The 17,164-nt window shown below is 30.5% G+C and overlaps 2 protein-coding genes across 2 annotated transcripts; both read left to right on the forward strand.

The window, feature by feature from the left end:
- Nucleotides 1-4,430: 4,430 nt before the first annotated feature.
- Nucleotides 4,431-4,745, forward strand: OCT59_000527 (uncharacterized protein; the record flags this gene model as incomplete). Its single annotated transcript, XM_025326366.1, has 1 exon — nt 4,431-4,745. One exon carries the CDS (start codon nt 4,431-4,433, stop codon nt 4,743-4,745), a length of 315 nt encoding a protein of 104 aa, XP_025176444.1.
- A 532-nt stretch (nt 4,746-5,277) lies between these two features.
- Nucleotides 5,278-5,832, forward strand: OCT59_000528 (uncharacterized protein; the record flags this gene model as incomplete). Its single annotated transcript, XM_025326367.2, has 1 exon — nt 5,278-5,832. One exon carries the CDS (start codon nt 5,278-5,280, stop codon nt 5,830-5,832), a length of 555 nt encoding a protein of 184 aa, XP_025176445.2.
- Nucleotides 5,833-17,164: the final 11,332 nt, after the last annotated feature.

A 17,164-nucleotide genomic window follows, 5' to 3' on the forward strand; every position in this document is an offset into this window, starting at 1 on the left:
AAATCAAAATACTAAATATTTGCATAGGTCAGACCAATTAAAAAGTTTGTTTAACATGTGAAGTTAAAAATATGAGAGGGATAGCAAATAGCTTGAACAAAGATTTTTGATTGGCTGAAATATGAATAATATAATAATTCTTGAATATTCATATGATTCTTTACAATTTTATCCAACCAAATGTATTTTGAAGACAAAAAAGAAAGGGAGTTATGTTAAACAAACTATTTACTTGGTCTGGTCTAAACATTAATTAGTCAATAAATTTAACTAAAAATTAATTTTAAAAGTAAATATTAAAAATTTATTATTATTATTATTATTAAAATATTATATAATAGTAAAGTAATTGTAATAAATCTTATAAATAAAGTCTAATTATTATAAGATTACAGGTTCAATTCCAGTTGCTACTGGAAATTAAAAGTAGAAATATATATTACATTGTAGCAGATTTATAAAATTTGGCAAAAATCCTGCTATACCTTCAGATTAAAATTGACTTACAGAAACATTAAATTTTTTTCCTAAAAAATATATATTAGTTATTTGATAGGAGGGTTAGAATATCACCAAACTGGGAAGCAGTTCGGATGATATTTAACACCCCTATCAAATAACTGTATTATTCTGCAGCTACCAATGATCATCTTATAAATACAATAAACTATTGATTAAACAATGTCAAAAATATTAATAATAATTATGCAATAGTAATTTATTTATAACTTAATAAAAAAATATCAGTATAATGAAAAAAGTATGATTCTATCTGGCTGTATAATAACAAATAATAATGTACTTTTAACACTAGAAAAATTGGTTAGATAATGGAAAAATTGGTTAAACACAAGATTTGGAACAAAAAAATTTTTCAGAGCTTATTTTTAACTGTTTACTAATAAATTTAGAACTTAGATAAAAATTTGGTAATTAAAATACTATCAAATATTTTATAATAAATAAATTTTGAAGTATTTTATATATCTGCCATGATGATATAATTAAAAATTCAATAATTAGTAACTGTAAAAATTTGTTAAAATAAAATGATATAATAATTGTAATTTAATTATATATATAGTTATAAAAAAAAAATTTATTAAGTTTTATTTTATACTATTATTAAAAAAAAAAGTATAAATTTATATAAATTTTAAAAAAAAAGTTTAATAATATAATAAATTAATTAAGAAATTTGAAATAATAATAAATTATAAATAATTAAGATTTTTTAATTATACGCAAGCTTATATTAAATTATCAGATTTTCATTATATGAAATTGTGTGCATATTCCACAATTACTGATTTTTTCTTATTATATATATAAATATAAAAATAAATACTTCAGAATGATTACATGTCTTCTTTAGTTTCAAATATTTGGAAAAAAACTTTCAGAAACTTTTTATAAATATATTATTGGTGTATATCTTAACAACACCAAATAAATATTTCAGTTCAACTGAGTATCCCTGCAAGTACAGTAAATGATACTATTAAAAGATGTATTCTGACATTTGCTGAACATGATACATGTATTTTATGACATATTATTTATATTAATCAGCAGTTTTATCCTTTTGATGACATAATAAATAGACTAAATTTAAATCTTAACACCACTTTTCATTATAATATAATTAAAAAATATCTTCATAATGAAGATTTTGGTAATTATACTGCATATAAAAAACCTTTTTTGGCCATCTAAAAAAATGAGATCAAACTGTGAGTAACTTTTCGTTGAAAAAATAATGCTAAAGAAAATACACTTTCCAAAACTCATATCCCGTTAAACTATACAACCATCTTCACGTGATCAATGTTGGAAATTCAGATAATATGAGAATTTAGTAAATTTATTGTAGATGTTTTAAAAAATTAATTTTGATTTCATCATATTTGTTAAAAAAATGATAAGATATGCACATGAAATTTCAGAAAGAAAAACGATGACTGAATAATGAACAAATCCTTTATATTGACTAAAAAATATAAAGTGATAAATTAAGATAGTATAAAAAAAAACTAAAAGAGAAAGGAAAACAAATGATATAGTCAGATGAATTTAGATTTGCTCTTTTTAAGTTAAATAGTAAAGTAAAAATATAAAGAGAATCCTGCTTACTTATAATAAAGGTCACTGTAAAAAATTGATCCTTTACTAATAATTTCACCTTACTTTTTTCTTAAATTCTACCTATTGGTTAATTAGCTAAAAAGAAAAAAATTATAATAATATAACATAAAATTTCCTTTTATAATAGGATTTGCAAAGAATTTTATATATGATTTTTACTTTAAGCCTGCAAGTGATTTATTTTATAAGTAAACGGGATTCTGTATAAAAAAGTCTTAAAGAGGCTTACAATTAAAATTGTATTTAATTGATAGTGATGTTTGATGATAAATCAATCATATTTTGGGATGTTTTGATTGGCATTATATCTATAAATATTAGGATAAATATGTGATTAGGAAAATAATTAATTAAAAATAAATAATATACACTGGTCAAAAACCAATATATCGGGTAGCAGATATGTATCAGATATGTACCCAATATGTGTAGTATTAATGCAGAAAATTGGGTACCCGATATGTGTAAGATATGTGTAAATATATATATCGTCTACATATCATTTACATATCATATACATATCGGTACCTGATATGTATATGATATATATATTTACATATATTTTACACATATCGGGTACCCGATTTTCGCATATACTACAGATATCAGGTACATATCGATATATACTGCTACCCGATATATTGGTTTTTGGAGTGATACTGAATGGAATAGAAATAACAGAATCATCACATATATAACTTAGAGATTGACTTTTTGCAAATCCCTATGAAAAGTCTTTATATTTAAAATATACTTAAAATTTTATTAAAATATACTTAAAATAAGTATCAATTTTAATTCACGATATACTTATAATACTTAAAATGTACCTAAAATACTTTTAAAATATACTTTTAATGTACTTGTTTTTTGCCCAAGTACTTAAATTATACTTAAAATATACTTAAACTAGAATTTAAGTACAATATAAGTGTATTTTTTACATGTTTAAAATATTTTTAAAATATGTTTAAATTAAAATTAAAGTACAATATAAGTGTATTTTTTACATATTTAAAATATACTTAAATTGAATTTTAAGTACATTTTAAGAATATTTTAAACATGTAAAAAATACACTTATATTGTACTTAAATTCTAGTTTAAGTATATTTTAAATATAATTTAATTGCCGATCTGCATGTGATAGATAGAAAAATTACTGCAAATTTGAATCTATGTTTTTCCCATAGATAAGTCAATCAATTTTTAACCAAATCACTTGAAATTTTTATTGAAAGGACTTTGAGATTTGATTTTTTTTATCCAAATATTTAATGTGATTCTTATAAAACTCAAAATTTTAAAAATCCATCTATAAATTGAACAAGTCAAAATTACATATGAAATCTGCGTTTTCCTTATAAATAAGTCAATCAATTTTTAACCAAATTACTTAAAATTTTTGTTGAAAAAACTTTGAGATTATATCTTTTTTATTCAAATATTTAATATTAATATTATAAAACTCAAAATTTTACAAAAAATTTCTAAACATTGCCAATTAGTCAAAATTTGGCAATATTTTGAATAAATTTACACCACTTTTTTTTGCCTTATAAAAGTACTGACTAGAAGCCTCAAATTTTATATTTACATACTTTTACATATGTATTAATATATTCTTTAAAAAAAAATTAATTGAAAAATACGGATTTTTTTTTATATTTGATTTAATACTTCAAAACCTGTAAAAACATCACGATATTAGTCAAAGTAACACTGGTAAAAAAATGATTTATCCTACACATATCTTACACATATTGGGTACTCAAAATGTAGAAAATAATACACAAATAATACACATATCATAAATCAACGATATCGAATGCTTAATATATATATCGTAAATATATCGAATGTACTTGATAGGTATCTATTATATATATAAGTACCCGATATGTGTATGATATGTGTATTATTTGTGTATGATTTTCTACATTTTGAGTACCCGATATATGTAAGATATGTGTAGGATATGTGTAAGATAGACCATTTTTTTACCAGTGATAATTTATTAATATTTATTATTAGCACTTATTAAATATAAGGTATATTGGTAAAATGCATTTAAGTATTTACTTAAAATACTAATAAAATGCTTAAAAAATTAAATGGTTAATAAATATTAAAATTTAGTACTTATTTAATATATTAAGCATTTATTCCTTAATAAATATAAAATTTTAATTGCTGATCTGCATATGATCGATAGAACAGATATAGTAAATTATGGCATTATATTTAATAGTAAAAAAAAATGTGTTTGAAATCTCTTTTTCCCTATGTTAAAATCCCATATTATTCCAGGAAAACTTGTTGCAACTGGTAGTATTGTGCCAGAACTTCATTATGATCTATATTTACGTAATTGGTGGATTTTTTCTAAAGAAAAAACTCAAGAAAAACAAACATATTATCCTATTCCTTTACGTTTAGGACTTGAAATTATAATCCAACTTAATAATAACCCATTTATTATACATATAGTTCGTAATGTTCATAGTTCTCTACAACCTGGCTATATTTGTAAAGGAAAAAGACAAAGTAGTGGTATTAATACAAGTGCTTCCACAGTGTTAACCGATTCGGTATGTTGAATAGATTAACTATGATTTGCAGTCAGAAAGACTAAGTACGTTTAATTATGACTGAAATCCAATCAAACAAGATACGCTTAAAATAGGGAGTTCATTTATAGTGTAAAAGGTTATACTTTATTATAGAACTTTTCAATTATTACAAGAATAAGAACTAATAGGAACTAAAGGAACTTAACTTATAACAAAGGAAAATACCAACGTTATTTATATAAAAGTTACTACATATAAAGATATAATAAATATAAGAAATATAATTAATATAAGAAATATAACTAATATAATAAATATAATAAATAAATTAAATATAATAAATAAAATAATTATATCGATTATATTAAATATAATTAATATAATAAATATAATAGAAATAATAGGCTAAGTAGGCTGCAGCTAGGTCAGCTTGGCACAGTTGGGCACAGTAGATCCTAATTTTCCACATGATCTTCTGGCGTAGTAAGTTGTAACTTTACACGTGACTAGGGTAACAGCGGCTATTACTTCTGTTTATCAATCTGTTTTTGGTAGTAAAATGAAATATGCAGGACTCTCTTATTTAGGTATAGTCCAATCTGAAACAGCACAAAAACTATTAGAAGGAGTCATATTTTGTTCTTTTATTGTTGAAGTAGAAAATATCACAGTTTTTGTTAGTTGTCTTGGTAAAATTACTATATCAAAAACAAATAAAATTGGCCATAATTATGCAGCATCATTATTTCATAAATACAGAAGAGTACAATCAGTTTTTTATCAACACGTTGATAAAAATTCTTTTTTAATTACAATATATCAAAACAGTCAAATCGTTGCTGAATATATAGATATTTCATTTAACGCTGTTTGGAAAAAAACTGGAGTTTTGACATCTATATTAGGCGAAACTTTATTTATTATAAATCATTCTTTAACTTTAGATAGAATAAACCAAGCACGTCAAGAACTTTATTCACATAAATTACCTAATGAATGCACACTTGCAGATTGGAATAACAAGATAATTATGAAGCATTTATATGAATTGTATTTAAAAAGAAATATTAGACGATCAGTTGAATGGCATCAAATATTTCAAAATTGGATATAACAAAAAAGTAGCATTATTGAATTATATACCCATTTTGATGATACATACAATATAGATTATGAATTTCAAGAAAGAGACGGAATTGCGGGCATGGTATATAATGGTATATAATGCTTTGTGCTACAGGATGTACGAATATTACTCCATATAACAAAAATATTTCTTGTGTAAGTATAAATACATATATGGTGTTATTGATATTGTAAAATTATAATATTAATACTGTACTATCTGTAAATCTGTATATTTATAGAAGGAGTTTTGGACGAATACATCTGAACCTGAAAAAGATCATGAAACAATTGCCAAATTATATGCAGAAGAACTTTTGTATGTAACTTCACCAACTTGTGCATTATGGGATTGTTTTCGTAATAGTTATAATACAAATTCCAAAGAAATAGATGGTAAAATACACATATTATTAATAATTGCAGAAAAATTTACATATAAGGAGATAATTGAAGAGTTAAAGATAATGTGAAATTTTTGATATATTATAGAGACATGTATATAATATTTCATTACTCATTAGTATAATTATTTAGATTTCACCTAATTCAGTTAATGCAGCACAAAAACATTCCAGAATTAATAGATCTGAATGCCTTATACTGGAAAAGCCAGTTATTGTTCATTTAAAAATGTCAGAGATAGGACCCTGGATATCTCCAAAACAGGTCATAAGTCACACTTTTGGGCAAACATGGCATAGTAGCCTTTATCTTTATTAGTTATTTATCAAACTTTACAAAATTACATATAAGAAAAAGAAAATAAAATAAAAACTAACTAAAAACAAAGCTATATAGTCTTCTAGAAAGAAATTAAAATTAAAAGAAAATTCAAAGGAAAATTCGCTAATACTAACACTTCCTAGATCTCCCCCCTTGATATATTCCAACCAAAGTAGAAGCAACTATGCTAACAAAATAACAAATGACGCACCCACTATTAAAATTGACACTCCATCCTGCAAAAGCGGTTATTAAGTAGCACCGTTAGACGACCCATAAAACTCGAAATGTGATTAAACCAAGATAATCCATATTGCATCGAGTTTTTTAACCAATTGGTTCCGGAGTCACGTGAATCAACATGGGTCGGAGGTGGTAAAAACGAGTAAGGTAAATAAGAAGATTTGGGCAAACCTTTAGGCCTTGAAGATTGTTTAAGTTTTGAAGAAATGTTCATCGTATGTTCCCATAATCCTTTATCATACGAATGCGGATTCCAAATTCGTTTACGGAATTTGTTGATAAAATTGTTATGTATGGCGGCGACCACATTAATAGCAGCAAGGTGAGGAATACCTAAGTTTTTAAAAACTTCCAGAAAGGCTGTAGGCAAACAGCCACAGACAAGACTATAGGAAGACCAGTTGTTAGACGAAAAAGTCCAGCAAGGGAGGGAAGTAATTCTATTAATTGAAGAAGTAGAGATTGGAATCAATTTTACAATAATCAAATTTATCGAAAATCGATAAGAATCAATTTTAAATCGATTATCGAATAAAAATCGAATTTACTTATTGTGGCGCAGTAGCGTTAATAAGATTTCCCTGCGTACCCTACAAGTATTGGCCTATTTGTCACACATTATTTGTCACATAGTTAATTTCTTAATTTCTTAATGCCGGCCGTTTCGTGACATTTTGGGGTAGTCCGTTAATAAGAAGTTAGGTCGATGTCACGTGACATTAACAAAAATCCAAAAAAAGGAAAATTTGTTGTCCAATGAAATTCAAGTTATGTTGTACAAAATTCCCAAAAAGGAAATTTTTTATGTTGATCTTAATAATTTTGATAGTCACGTGACCGACAGTAGTATAATTTCGATTAATGATTAATCGACGATTAATCGATTCTAAAATCGATTCTAATAATGATAATCGATTCTAATCCCTATGAAAAAGAGTAATCACAATTGGCATTATCACGCACCCGCTTCTTTAATTTTTTGGGTAAGATGGTGAAGATATGACGTTAAAATTTGATGTAATTTAACGCGGCGCTTTTTGCATAAAAATAAGTGCATAAAATCTTCTAAGTGGTCTTCACAAGAACGACAGGTTAGAATCTCTACGTATAAATCAGGTCGTGTCCTTTTCAGGGATTCCAAAGTAGGTAAGTCTTCCAGGAAAAGTTGAAATTTCAACGTATGATGTCTAGAGACATTTTCCTTAGTGAAGGAATTATTAAATTTGGGTTGGAATAGGACCCCGCTTACTTCTAATAAAGGTCTCCGGGCAAAATTTCAGATTTACTAGTAATTTTACCAACCTTTCTTATCTCATAATTTTACCATATATATATAGTGATAAATTTTACCTTAGATTTTCAGAGACCTAAATTTTTTTAAATATTAAATAAACAAAATATTTTATAATCATTACAATAAATTTTAAAAATTTTTTATTTTTACTAAGTTTAATTCTTATTCTTTAAAGATAAATAACTTTTATTAGTAAAAAAAGTACTTTGAATTACAAAAATACTATAAAAAAAATCTTAAAGACACACATCTTTAACTTTACTTCGAAACTATTATTCACTTACTTTCTTTAAAAAAATCTAATTAATTTTTTTTTAAAAAAAATAAATTCGTAATTGGTATTATTATGAAAAAATGCTCGTACCCCATAAGTATTAATCCAACTGCTATGAAAATATTTATCTAAATATTTTCGACCTTGCCGAACAACTTTACTTAAGCATGAAAAAGTGATTTCATTTGACCAAAGTGCCCAAATTACGCCCTATAATTACTGATCGGGAAAATAAAAAAAAATTAAAAGTGCGAAAATTGCTCGTATTCCGTAAATATTAAACTGATTCTTATGAAAATTAATATTCAGGTAGTTTCGATCTCGCCGAACAATATTACTTAAGCTTAAAAAGGTGATTTCATTTGACTAAAATGCCCAAATTACGCTCCGAATTTAATAAACAAAAAACGTAAATTTTAAGTTAATATTAAAATAAAAAAATGCTCGTATGCAATAAATATTACTCCAACTGCTATAAAAATTCAAATATAAGTAGTTCGACCTTACTAAACAACTTTCTTAGATAGTAAAATATGATTTGATTTAACCAAAGTACTGAAATTAAATTCTGAAGTTGCTAATTGCTGTACGAATTTTTATATTTTAAAAGCTAATTTTTGTAATAATTTTCAAAAAGATAGTGCTAATGCAAATAAAATTAAAAATATAAAATGGTTTTTACAAGTATAAAGAAGAGAATAAATTTTTTATTTTGAGAAAAAATTATAAAACGTATATTACCAAATATTGTAATAATTGTTGTACAATATTTCAAATTAGTATATATAAGGTAAATATTAAATTTTATATACAATTTTACCTTATTATTTACCGAAACATTTGTAAACTTATATTTGATTTTACCTTATAAAACCGGAAACCTATTTTAACTTTACCTTACATATCCAGAGACCTTTATTTGTCATATATATAATTTTACCTTTATCTATTAAGAGACCTAAAATTTTTTTTTAATATAAATTTTACCTTATATTTTCGGAGACCTCTATTAGAAGTAAGCGGGGTCCTGTTGGAACATTAACGTATGCCAAGTAAGAGCCCAATCAACCACGTATCGGGATGGATCTGTTAAAAGAGAAATAAAACGGAAACGAGAAAGGGCTAAAAGATCTTTCATATACAACATCTGATGAAATTGTTTAAACAGATGTCTTGGGTTGGATTCACAGACTACGTCATCATAAATCATAATATAATCATGAACCGCGGCAAGATCGAGGCGAGAGATAAGAATAGCATCCTCAGATGTATGGGCAGTATTGGCAAGAGAGTCAGCGAAGTCATTCCAATAAAAATTAGAGTGAGCTTTAACCTTGAAAGGTAAAACTGAAAGTTGTTTATCTACAATCAGTTGTTGGATGATGGCCCAAAGTTCAAAATTGGTAGTCTTATAATAAAGACGAGAATCTGAATAATCAGATAAGAAACAATGTTTCAAACCCTTGATGGAAGACTGTGAGTCTGTATAAATGTGAACTACAGAGTTGGCAGGAGAAGCTGATAAAGCTGCATAAATAGCAGCAGCTTCGGCTCGAGAAGAGGAAGACCAATCACGGATAATACCCCGCTTATAAGTGGCAATAGAGTTGAGAAAGCCAGAATCCTTGACAATTTGAACCCAGCCCCATCCCATAAAAACATCACACGTTCCTAAATTGATAAGAGAACCATCAGTGTAAAAGGTATATTGAGAGTCTAGAGAAAGCACGACCGATGAGGAAGCAGCAACATCGCCAGCCGTAAGTAAATGAGGAGTAGGCAAAGCCTCATCAATAATATCAAAGGAGGTATGGGGAATATCAGCAGCAAGCATCGAGTAACCTAAAGGATTACAAGATGCGGTAACAAAGTCCATGATTTCCGCCCACGACACCGTAGCAGTCAAACTGGATGTGTGATTCAAAATAAATGATTTCTTCATAGGTAAAATCCATAACTGACGAAAAGAGGCCGAATAAGAGCAGGAAACAGAACCAGTAGCAACTGATTTCTTTGAATAGGAAGATTTGTTTATATTTAAGTTGCAGTCAGGACAAGGTCGTAAAGTAATTAAATCGCTCAGACGAGATAAACAATCTGAAGTCTAATGTACAATAGTACAAGGGGTTGGATCTGAATCTGTTTGCCGAATAAGGGAAGGCCATTATCATTCAGCGTAACAATCCAATTCTTCTTATAATCAGAAGGAGGAATGCAAGGAGCAAGTTCTTTTGTAATCAGGCTCACAGGTTGTTGTTCAGTCAAGAATCTTTCCCTTAACAAACCAGGTTTATCTGGAATCGTGACATTAGTAGAGAGATTTTTGTACCACATGGGAAGACGAGCATTACCACGCTTTTGAACAGAGTTAGCATATATGACAGACCAAGAGAGCAAATGTGTTCCTTGAGGTGTCAAAAGTTGCAAAAGATAAAAAAGGCCACGTTTTTGAAGTCTTGTTAAATTGGCTTTAAATACATCCAAAGAAAGACATTGATAAATAGGAGTATGGCCATTGGGGTAGGTTAAATCAAGCACAGATGATAGATTAGCGCGTGACAAACGAAAAGGAGTTGAGAGCAATGAAGCTAGAGTATTAGCGATATAATCTTGTTTAAAAATTATAAGAGAAGACCAACAAGTCCAATCCAAAACCATCAAGGGAGAAATAGGAATTAAACAATAAAATTGAATAAATCGCAACCTATAATTAAATAATGATTTCATAAAAACAGAAGAAGAATTTGCTAACAAAAATAAATTAGTAAAATGACTTTGTTGTTGAAATGAAAATAAATTGATCAAACCCAAAGCATGTGTTAAATATAACACCACATTAGGAACAGAGTGTGATAATTTGGCTTTATGTTTAACTAAGGCACGAACTGAAGAGGTAATAGTGGAGCATTTAGCCTCAGATAAATGTGTAACTTGCATTCGATAGTCCAATTTCGGAATCAAAACAGTATTATAAAGATACACCACTTGTTGAACAGTCAGTTTCGCAGGGCGAAGAATTGCAGAGAAAGAATTACATTCTCGTTTAAGTTGTTGTCGGATAAAGTTCCTAAAACCGTTAATATTAAACCAAACTCCTAAAAACTGGAAAGATGAGGACATAAGGATAGGAGTAACAATAATGTTGGGCGTGGAGTTGAGCGATGAAATCGACAAATTAAAGGCTATAGGAGACAAATCTCAAGAAGCAGCGACTGCATTAGTGGCTAAAACATATTTGTTGTGATTGGCTGAGGTATTGTTTAAACAATAAAATTCTTCAGTAATAGACAACATATATTCCATTCCTTCTTTAGAAGAAGAGATTAAAGTAGAATCATCCATGAACACCAAATTATTAATTTCTAAAACATCTGGAGAACAAGAATTTGATGAAATAGTATAGGGAGCCAATGGAGAGACCAAACGATAAGGGTCTTTCTTCTCATTTCTGAGAGTTGTAAGTAAAGGGTCTAAATAAATAACCCATAAAAGCGGAGAGATAACTTCACCTTGGTCTATTCCAATTCTAACTCTATATGGTGGAGTAGGGCCATGTGCAGTAATGACACGATTAGAACGTGACATAAATAAAGAGAGTAAGAATTGAATAGCATTTTGAGGCAAACGTAAACGTTGAAAAGCAAAACGCAACATAGATAAATCAGGACCCCGGATATCTCCAAAACAGGTCATAAGTCACACTTTCGGCAGATTGGCCTATTTTTCAGGAGGCTCAAAAAATCGTTTTTTGTAAATATCTCGGCATCCAGTGGTCCAATTTTGATGAACTTTTTTATAAATTGTAGAGCTAAATGAGGGCTACAAAGTAAAAAAAAGTTCATTAAAATTGAATTACTGGATGCTGAGATATTTACAAAAAACGATTTTTTGAGTTTCAGCAAAAAGGGGTGTTTTTGGCCAAAAGTCCATTATGACCTTTATATTAGATATCCGGGGTCCTGATAAATCCACAGAATCAAATGCTTTTGAAATGTCTTGAGAAAGAATCCATAAGGGTTGTTTAGTAACTACCGAATCATGGATGATGGATTCCAGAGTAATAATAGGATCACGGCAGGACCCTCCAGGTAAACCTGCAAAATTACCGCCTTAGAGAACATGGTGAGAGGCAAGCAAAGGAGCGAGACGATTGTAAAAAAGTTTAACCAAAGCCTTACGAATCACCTCCAGTAAAGTGATAGGACGTGTATTTTTAAGTTGGCATTTCCATTCATGCGGTTTAGGAATAGGAAAAACAGTAGCTTGTCTCCATAAATCAGGGATATTTGCTTCTGATAAACAAGCACAAATTAAGTTGAAAAGCAAGGTAGAAGCAGAAGGGCCTAGGTGTTTTAACATCTCGTACGAGATCATAGAAGGACCTGGGGTTTTATCGTTAGGCATGAATGAAATTGTTGAGTACCATTCATCAAGGGTAGGAGGATCCATTAGTGAATCAAAAATAGCTGGAGAAACATCAGCAAGTGGTGTATAAGTTTTAGACCATCGATCAGGCAAATCCTGTATGGAAGAAGGAGGAGTAGAAGTAATTGGAACAAAATTTTGAAAATGATCAATAACTTCTTGATCAATAGCATCTGGAAAAGTTAATAAAGTAGGGTGTGTTGGATGATCAATAAAAACACGGTTAAGAACTATTCGTCGTCTGGTTCGTGACAAAGAAGACTCAATAAAAGTGGAAATATCATTGGTAAAGTTATCATTCCGAGCATCAATCTTTGCCTGAATAGAGGAAGCTTGGAATTCTTTTCTTTAAGCAAAAGTAGGCTTCGCAAAAGCAGAGTCATATTCTCTATTATTTGAAGTAAGTTAACAAAATCATCAATTCTTGCATCTCGAAGAAGGGGAGGAAGGATAATAGGTGTAACAAATGTTTGTTTATAAAGGGATAAAAGATTATTAAGACGTATATAATATGAGGACCATTTGGTTTCATGATGAATAGAATATGATGTAGGAGTCTTATGAAGGGAACGGATAGTCTTAGCCACGTTAGACAAAAATCTATAAGACTGGCATAAACTTTCCAAGTCTTTAGGCTTTTTTGGAACATAGGTGTTGTCCACAGTAACTGAGGGTAAGGCGGAATTAGCAGCCTTGATAATCCTAGAATAAAGATATTCACACTTCTGATTGAGAGGCCAAGCGTCAAAAATAAGTGGATCAATTGGACATAATTTATCCAAATCATCAGCAAAGACAGTCCACTGTTCAGTAGAAATAGAATCATATTTAAAAACACGTCGAGTATTGCGACCAAGTTGACGAGCTCGTGCAGATTTAATAGCATCTGATAATAATGAAACATCAAAATATGTAATAATAGGGTTATGGTCAGAAATGTGTAAATCATGAGCATCAAAAATAGAAGCTGTTAACATATATTGGCGAAGAAGTGGACAAGACCAAACAAAGTCAATACGGGTAATAGTATCCAAATGATGATAAGTACCTAAGGTACCGGATAAATTAAGGGGGGTGCAATCCTCATAATTATGAGAAAGCAAATAGTGAAACAATTTGTGAATTCGTTTAGCAGCAACCTGAGGTTGATGCAAAAAAATAGGGTAATATTTCTCTAAATTCATATTAAAATCACCGCAAATAGCATGGTGAAAGTTTTGTGAAGAAGTTTGGAAAATAAGAGAAATTAATTGATCAATGACTTCGTAACGAAGAACAAGATCATTTGTAGAGGAGATATAGACAACAAATATACGCAATTTAACATTGCCTTTAAAAAATAAGTCTACAGAAAGAATTCGAGAAAAATGGGATTGATAAAATTGAACATGCGTAGCTAAAGAGCTATGTATAAACAAAGAAACACCACCAGAGGAATGGCCGTGTTTGGTAGAATCCAAATCAGAATGAAAAGAAGTATAATCACAAACACGCTTAGATAAAAATTTCATTTGTTTAGGTGATAAATGAGTATCAACAATGCCACCAAAGGAGATGTGATTACGAGAAAAAAAGGAAGAAATTTGGTCCATTTTAAAGGAACCTTGACCAGAAGTTTTAAGACCATTAACATTAAAGGAAGAAATGTTAAAAGAATTGGGGATGGGGGAAGTAGAAGAAGAGGGAGAAAATAATGTATCAGATATAGGATCATTAAAAATATCACTAAAATCAACGGGGTTGGGGGGATTTTGCACAAAGGTATCATGATCTATATTATTGTCCATCATTATTACACTATGATAAGAATTACGGGGTGAAAGGGGAAGGATAACAAATTAATCAGACGAAGTCATATTGACTAAGTCCGAGGAAGAGCCACCAGAAATGGAGCTAATAAATCTTTCAATAGAACCGGATAAGTGATCGAATTTGTTATCTAAAGATCGTTGAAAGGAATAAATTTCAGCACGTTCTTTATTAATAGTAACTTCATCAGCAGTTTCGGGAATGGGGGAGGAGGAAATGGTGGAGAGGGAAATAGGAACCATTGGGAGAGGGAGAATCGGGCCGGAAAGAGGCTTATTCGAGGCGGGCAGATTGGATTGTGTTAGATAAGGAGGGTGCGTTGGTGATTGTCAACAAGCATATGTGAAAAATCATTGGGATCAGGTGGAAGAACATCGTCTTGCATATGTCCAAAAACACGAAGTTCCAGCCGAGACATTCTTTGATCAGCTAATTCAAGAGCATGAATTCTAGCACGTACACTAGTCATATCTTCTTGAAGGCTTTTGAGCACCGAAAGGATCTCTTGAATTTGGGAACAACTAGGATCCACCAAGGGAGGTTTATGGCCAGATGAGTTGGAAGTAGAGGTACTATTACGTTGAGAAGTGGAAAAGGAAACAGAACGGTCTTTGCCTTTACGCTCATTAGATCGAGGTCGTTGTGCAGACTGGGTAGAATTATTGGAGTTAAGAGAATTGGGTGAAGAAGTATTATTGGTATTATTATTATTCCGACCAGTACTACTGGCAGAACGGTTACGTTGTCGAGAGTTAGAACGATCTTTAGATTGAGAACGAGAACGGTGTCTACTGCGATTAGCAGAAGAGTTATGGTTATTTGATTGTCCAATATTGAAACGTTTTTTTAAATGTGCAACAGGGTTACGGATGCATAAGCGACCTCGAGAATTGTTCAATGGGCATGCAGTAGGAGCGCAGCCCAGTTTGCCGCATCTATGGCAACAGCTTGTTTGTATTCTCTGGGAGTTCCCATTGGAGCCTATGACCTTGCAGGGCGATTGATTGTTCCATTGCAGTGTTCATCATTTGTTGTGATTTAAAATTGATGTAAGCCCATCGTTTAGGTTTGTAGGAATTAAGAGATAAGGGGATATTAACAGCCATAGCACCAACTGCTTATACCAAGGGCGCTAAATGCACATTTTTTGTGTTAGGAGGAAGCTGAGATAAAACAGCAACGAATTCACGTCGCGATTTCTTTTGATCAAGAGTAAGGGAGCACGGTGTAATACGTAAACAAGTAGAATAACAATAGATCGCCCACTGTTTATCCATAAAATGTTGGATGGAGGAGACATCATCATAAACGATACGAGCTTGTTGGACTTTAGCATTAGCACGTGTATGAAGGCGACAGGATTGTATGTTACCATACTTTTTGAAAAGAGCAGTAATATCATCTTTCTTGATGAAGAACGGGATGTCGGTAACTTGGATAGCTCGAAGATCTTCATCGGTTCGGAGTTGCTGTGGGTCATGTAGGAAAAATCTGAGATCGGCAAAATCATCATGTCGGAGAGAAAGGCAGGCGTCACGTTCGGTGGTCGAGTTAAAATGAATAACCAATCTTTTGAAGTCGAGAGCCAGGGACATGCGGGCGCGGCCGATGTAGGAGTGATAAGTTTCCAAAGGAGATTATTGACGGCGTCAATCGCTAGCCGATTGGTAGGATATTTTTACAAATTCAGGGGAAATATTAGGCGCCGCAGCAGCTGATAATCACGCCTAAGAATGGAAATAGTGGGCGTGTCGGGGAGGAGAAGTATCATTGGTATCCATAATATCCTTGATTAGACGCATCTAAGGGGGAAGTTTCTTTGTCTTTTGGAGCATGCATGGACGCGTCAGTACCAGATGCGACAGAACCAGACGCAGAAGGCGCAGTAGTATCTATGGGAGGAGGAGACGTAAAATTGTCAGCATTATTTTGTTGAGGAGGAGTAGTATTGCTACTTAGCGTCGCTCTGAAGTCGGCGACGTAATCTTCTTCTATGGGATTTTCTGGGAGCGTACGGGTACGTTTGAAAGGGTTGTTTTTATTGTTTGTTTGTTCATTATCAGAGTTCGAAATGTCAGAGCTAGAGTCTTTATTTTTGTTTCGTTTGTCTTATCGCTTGGCAGGTCCCCCGTTAGGGTTATTGCCAGCTTTTTTATTACCTTTGGGAGGCATATTGATAGTAAAATAAGAGATGTGTTAATATGAAGAATAAAAATTTCTTCTGCGAAATTTTTGACCAAGGATCTACAAGAAAGAGTTGGCAGATTGGGATCAAGTAACACTTTTGGTAAATTGGCCCATTTTTCAGGGGTTCAAAAAATTATTTTTTATAAATATCTCGGCATCCAGTAGGCCAATTTTGATGAACTTTTTTTTAAATTGTAAAGCTAAATGAAGGCTACAAAATAAAAAAAGTTCATTAAAATTGAATCACTGGATGCTGAGATATTCACAAAAAACGATTTTTTGAGTTTTAGCAAAAAGGGGTGTTTTGGCCAAAAGTCCATTAGGATCCCGATCTGCCAACTCTTTCTTGTAGATCCTTGGTCA

This window comes from Rhizophagus irregularis, chromosome 1 (genome assembly GCF_026210795.1).
Source record: "Rhizophagus irregularis chromosome 1, complete sequence".
NCBI classification, from domain to species: domain Eukaryota; kingdom Fungi; phylum Glomeromycota; class Glomeromycetes; order Glomerales; family Glomeraceae; genus Rhizophagus; species Rhizophagus irregularis.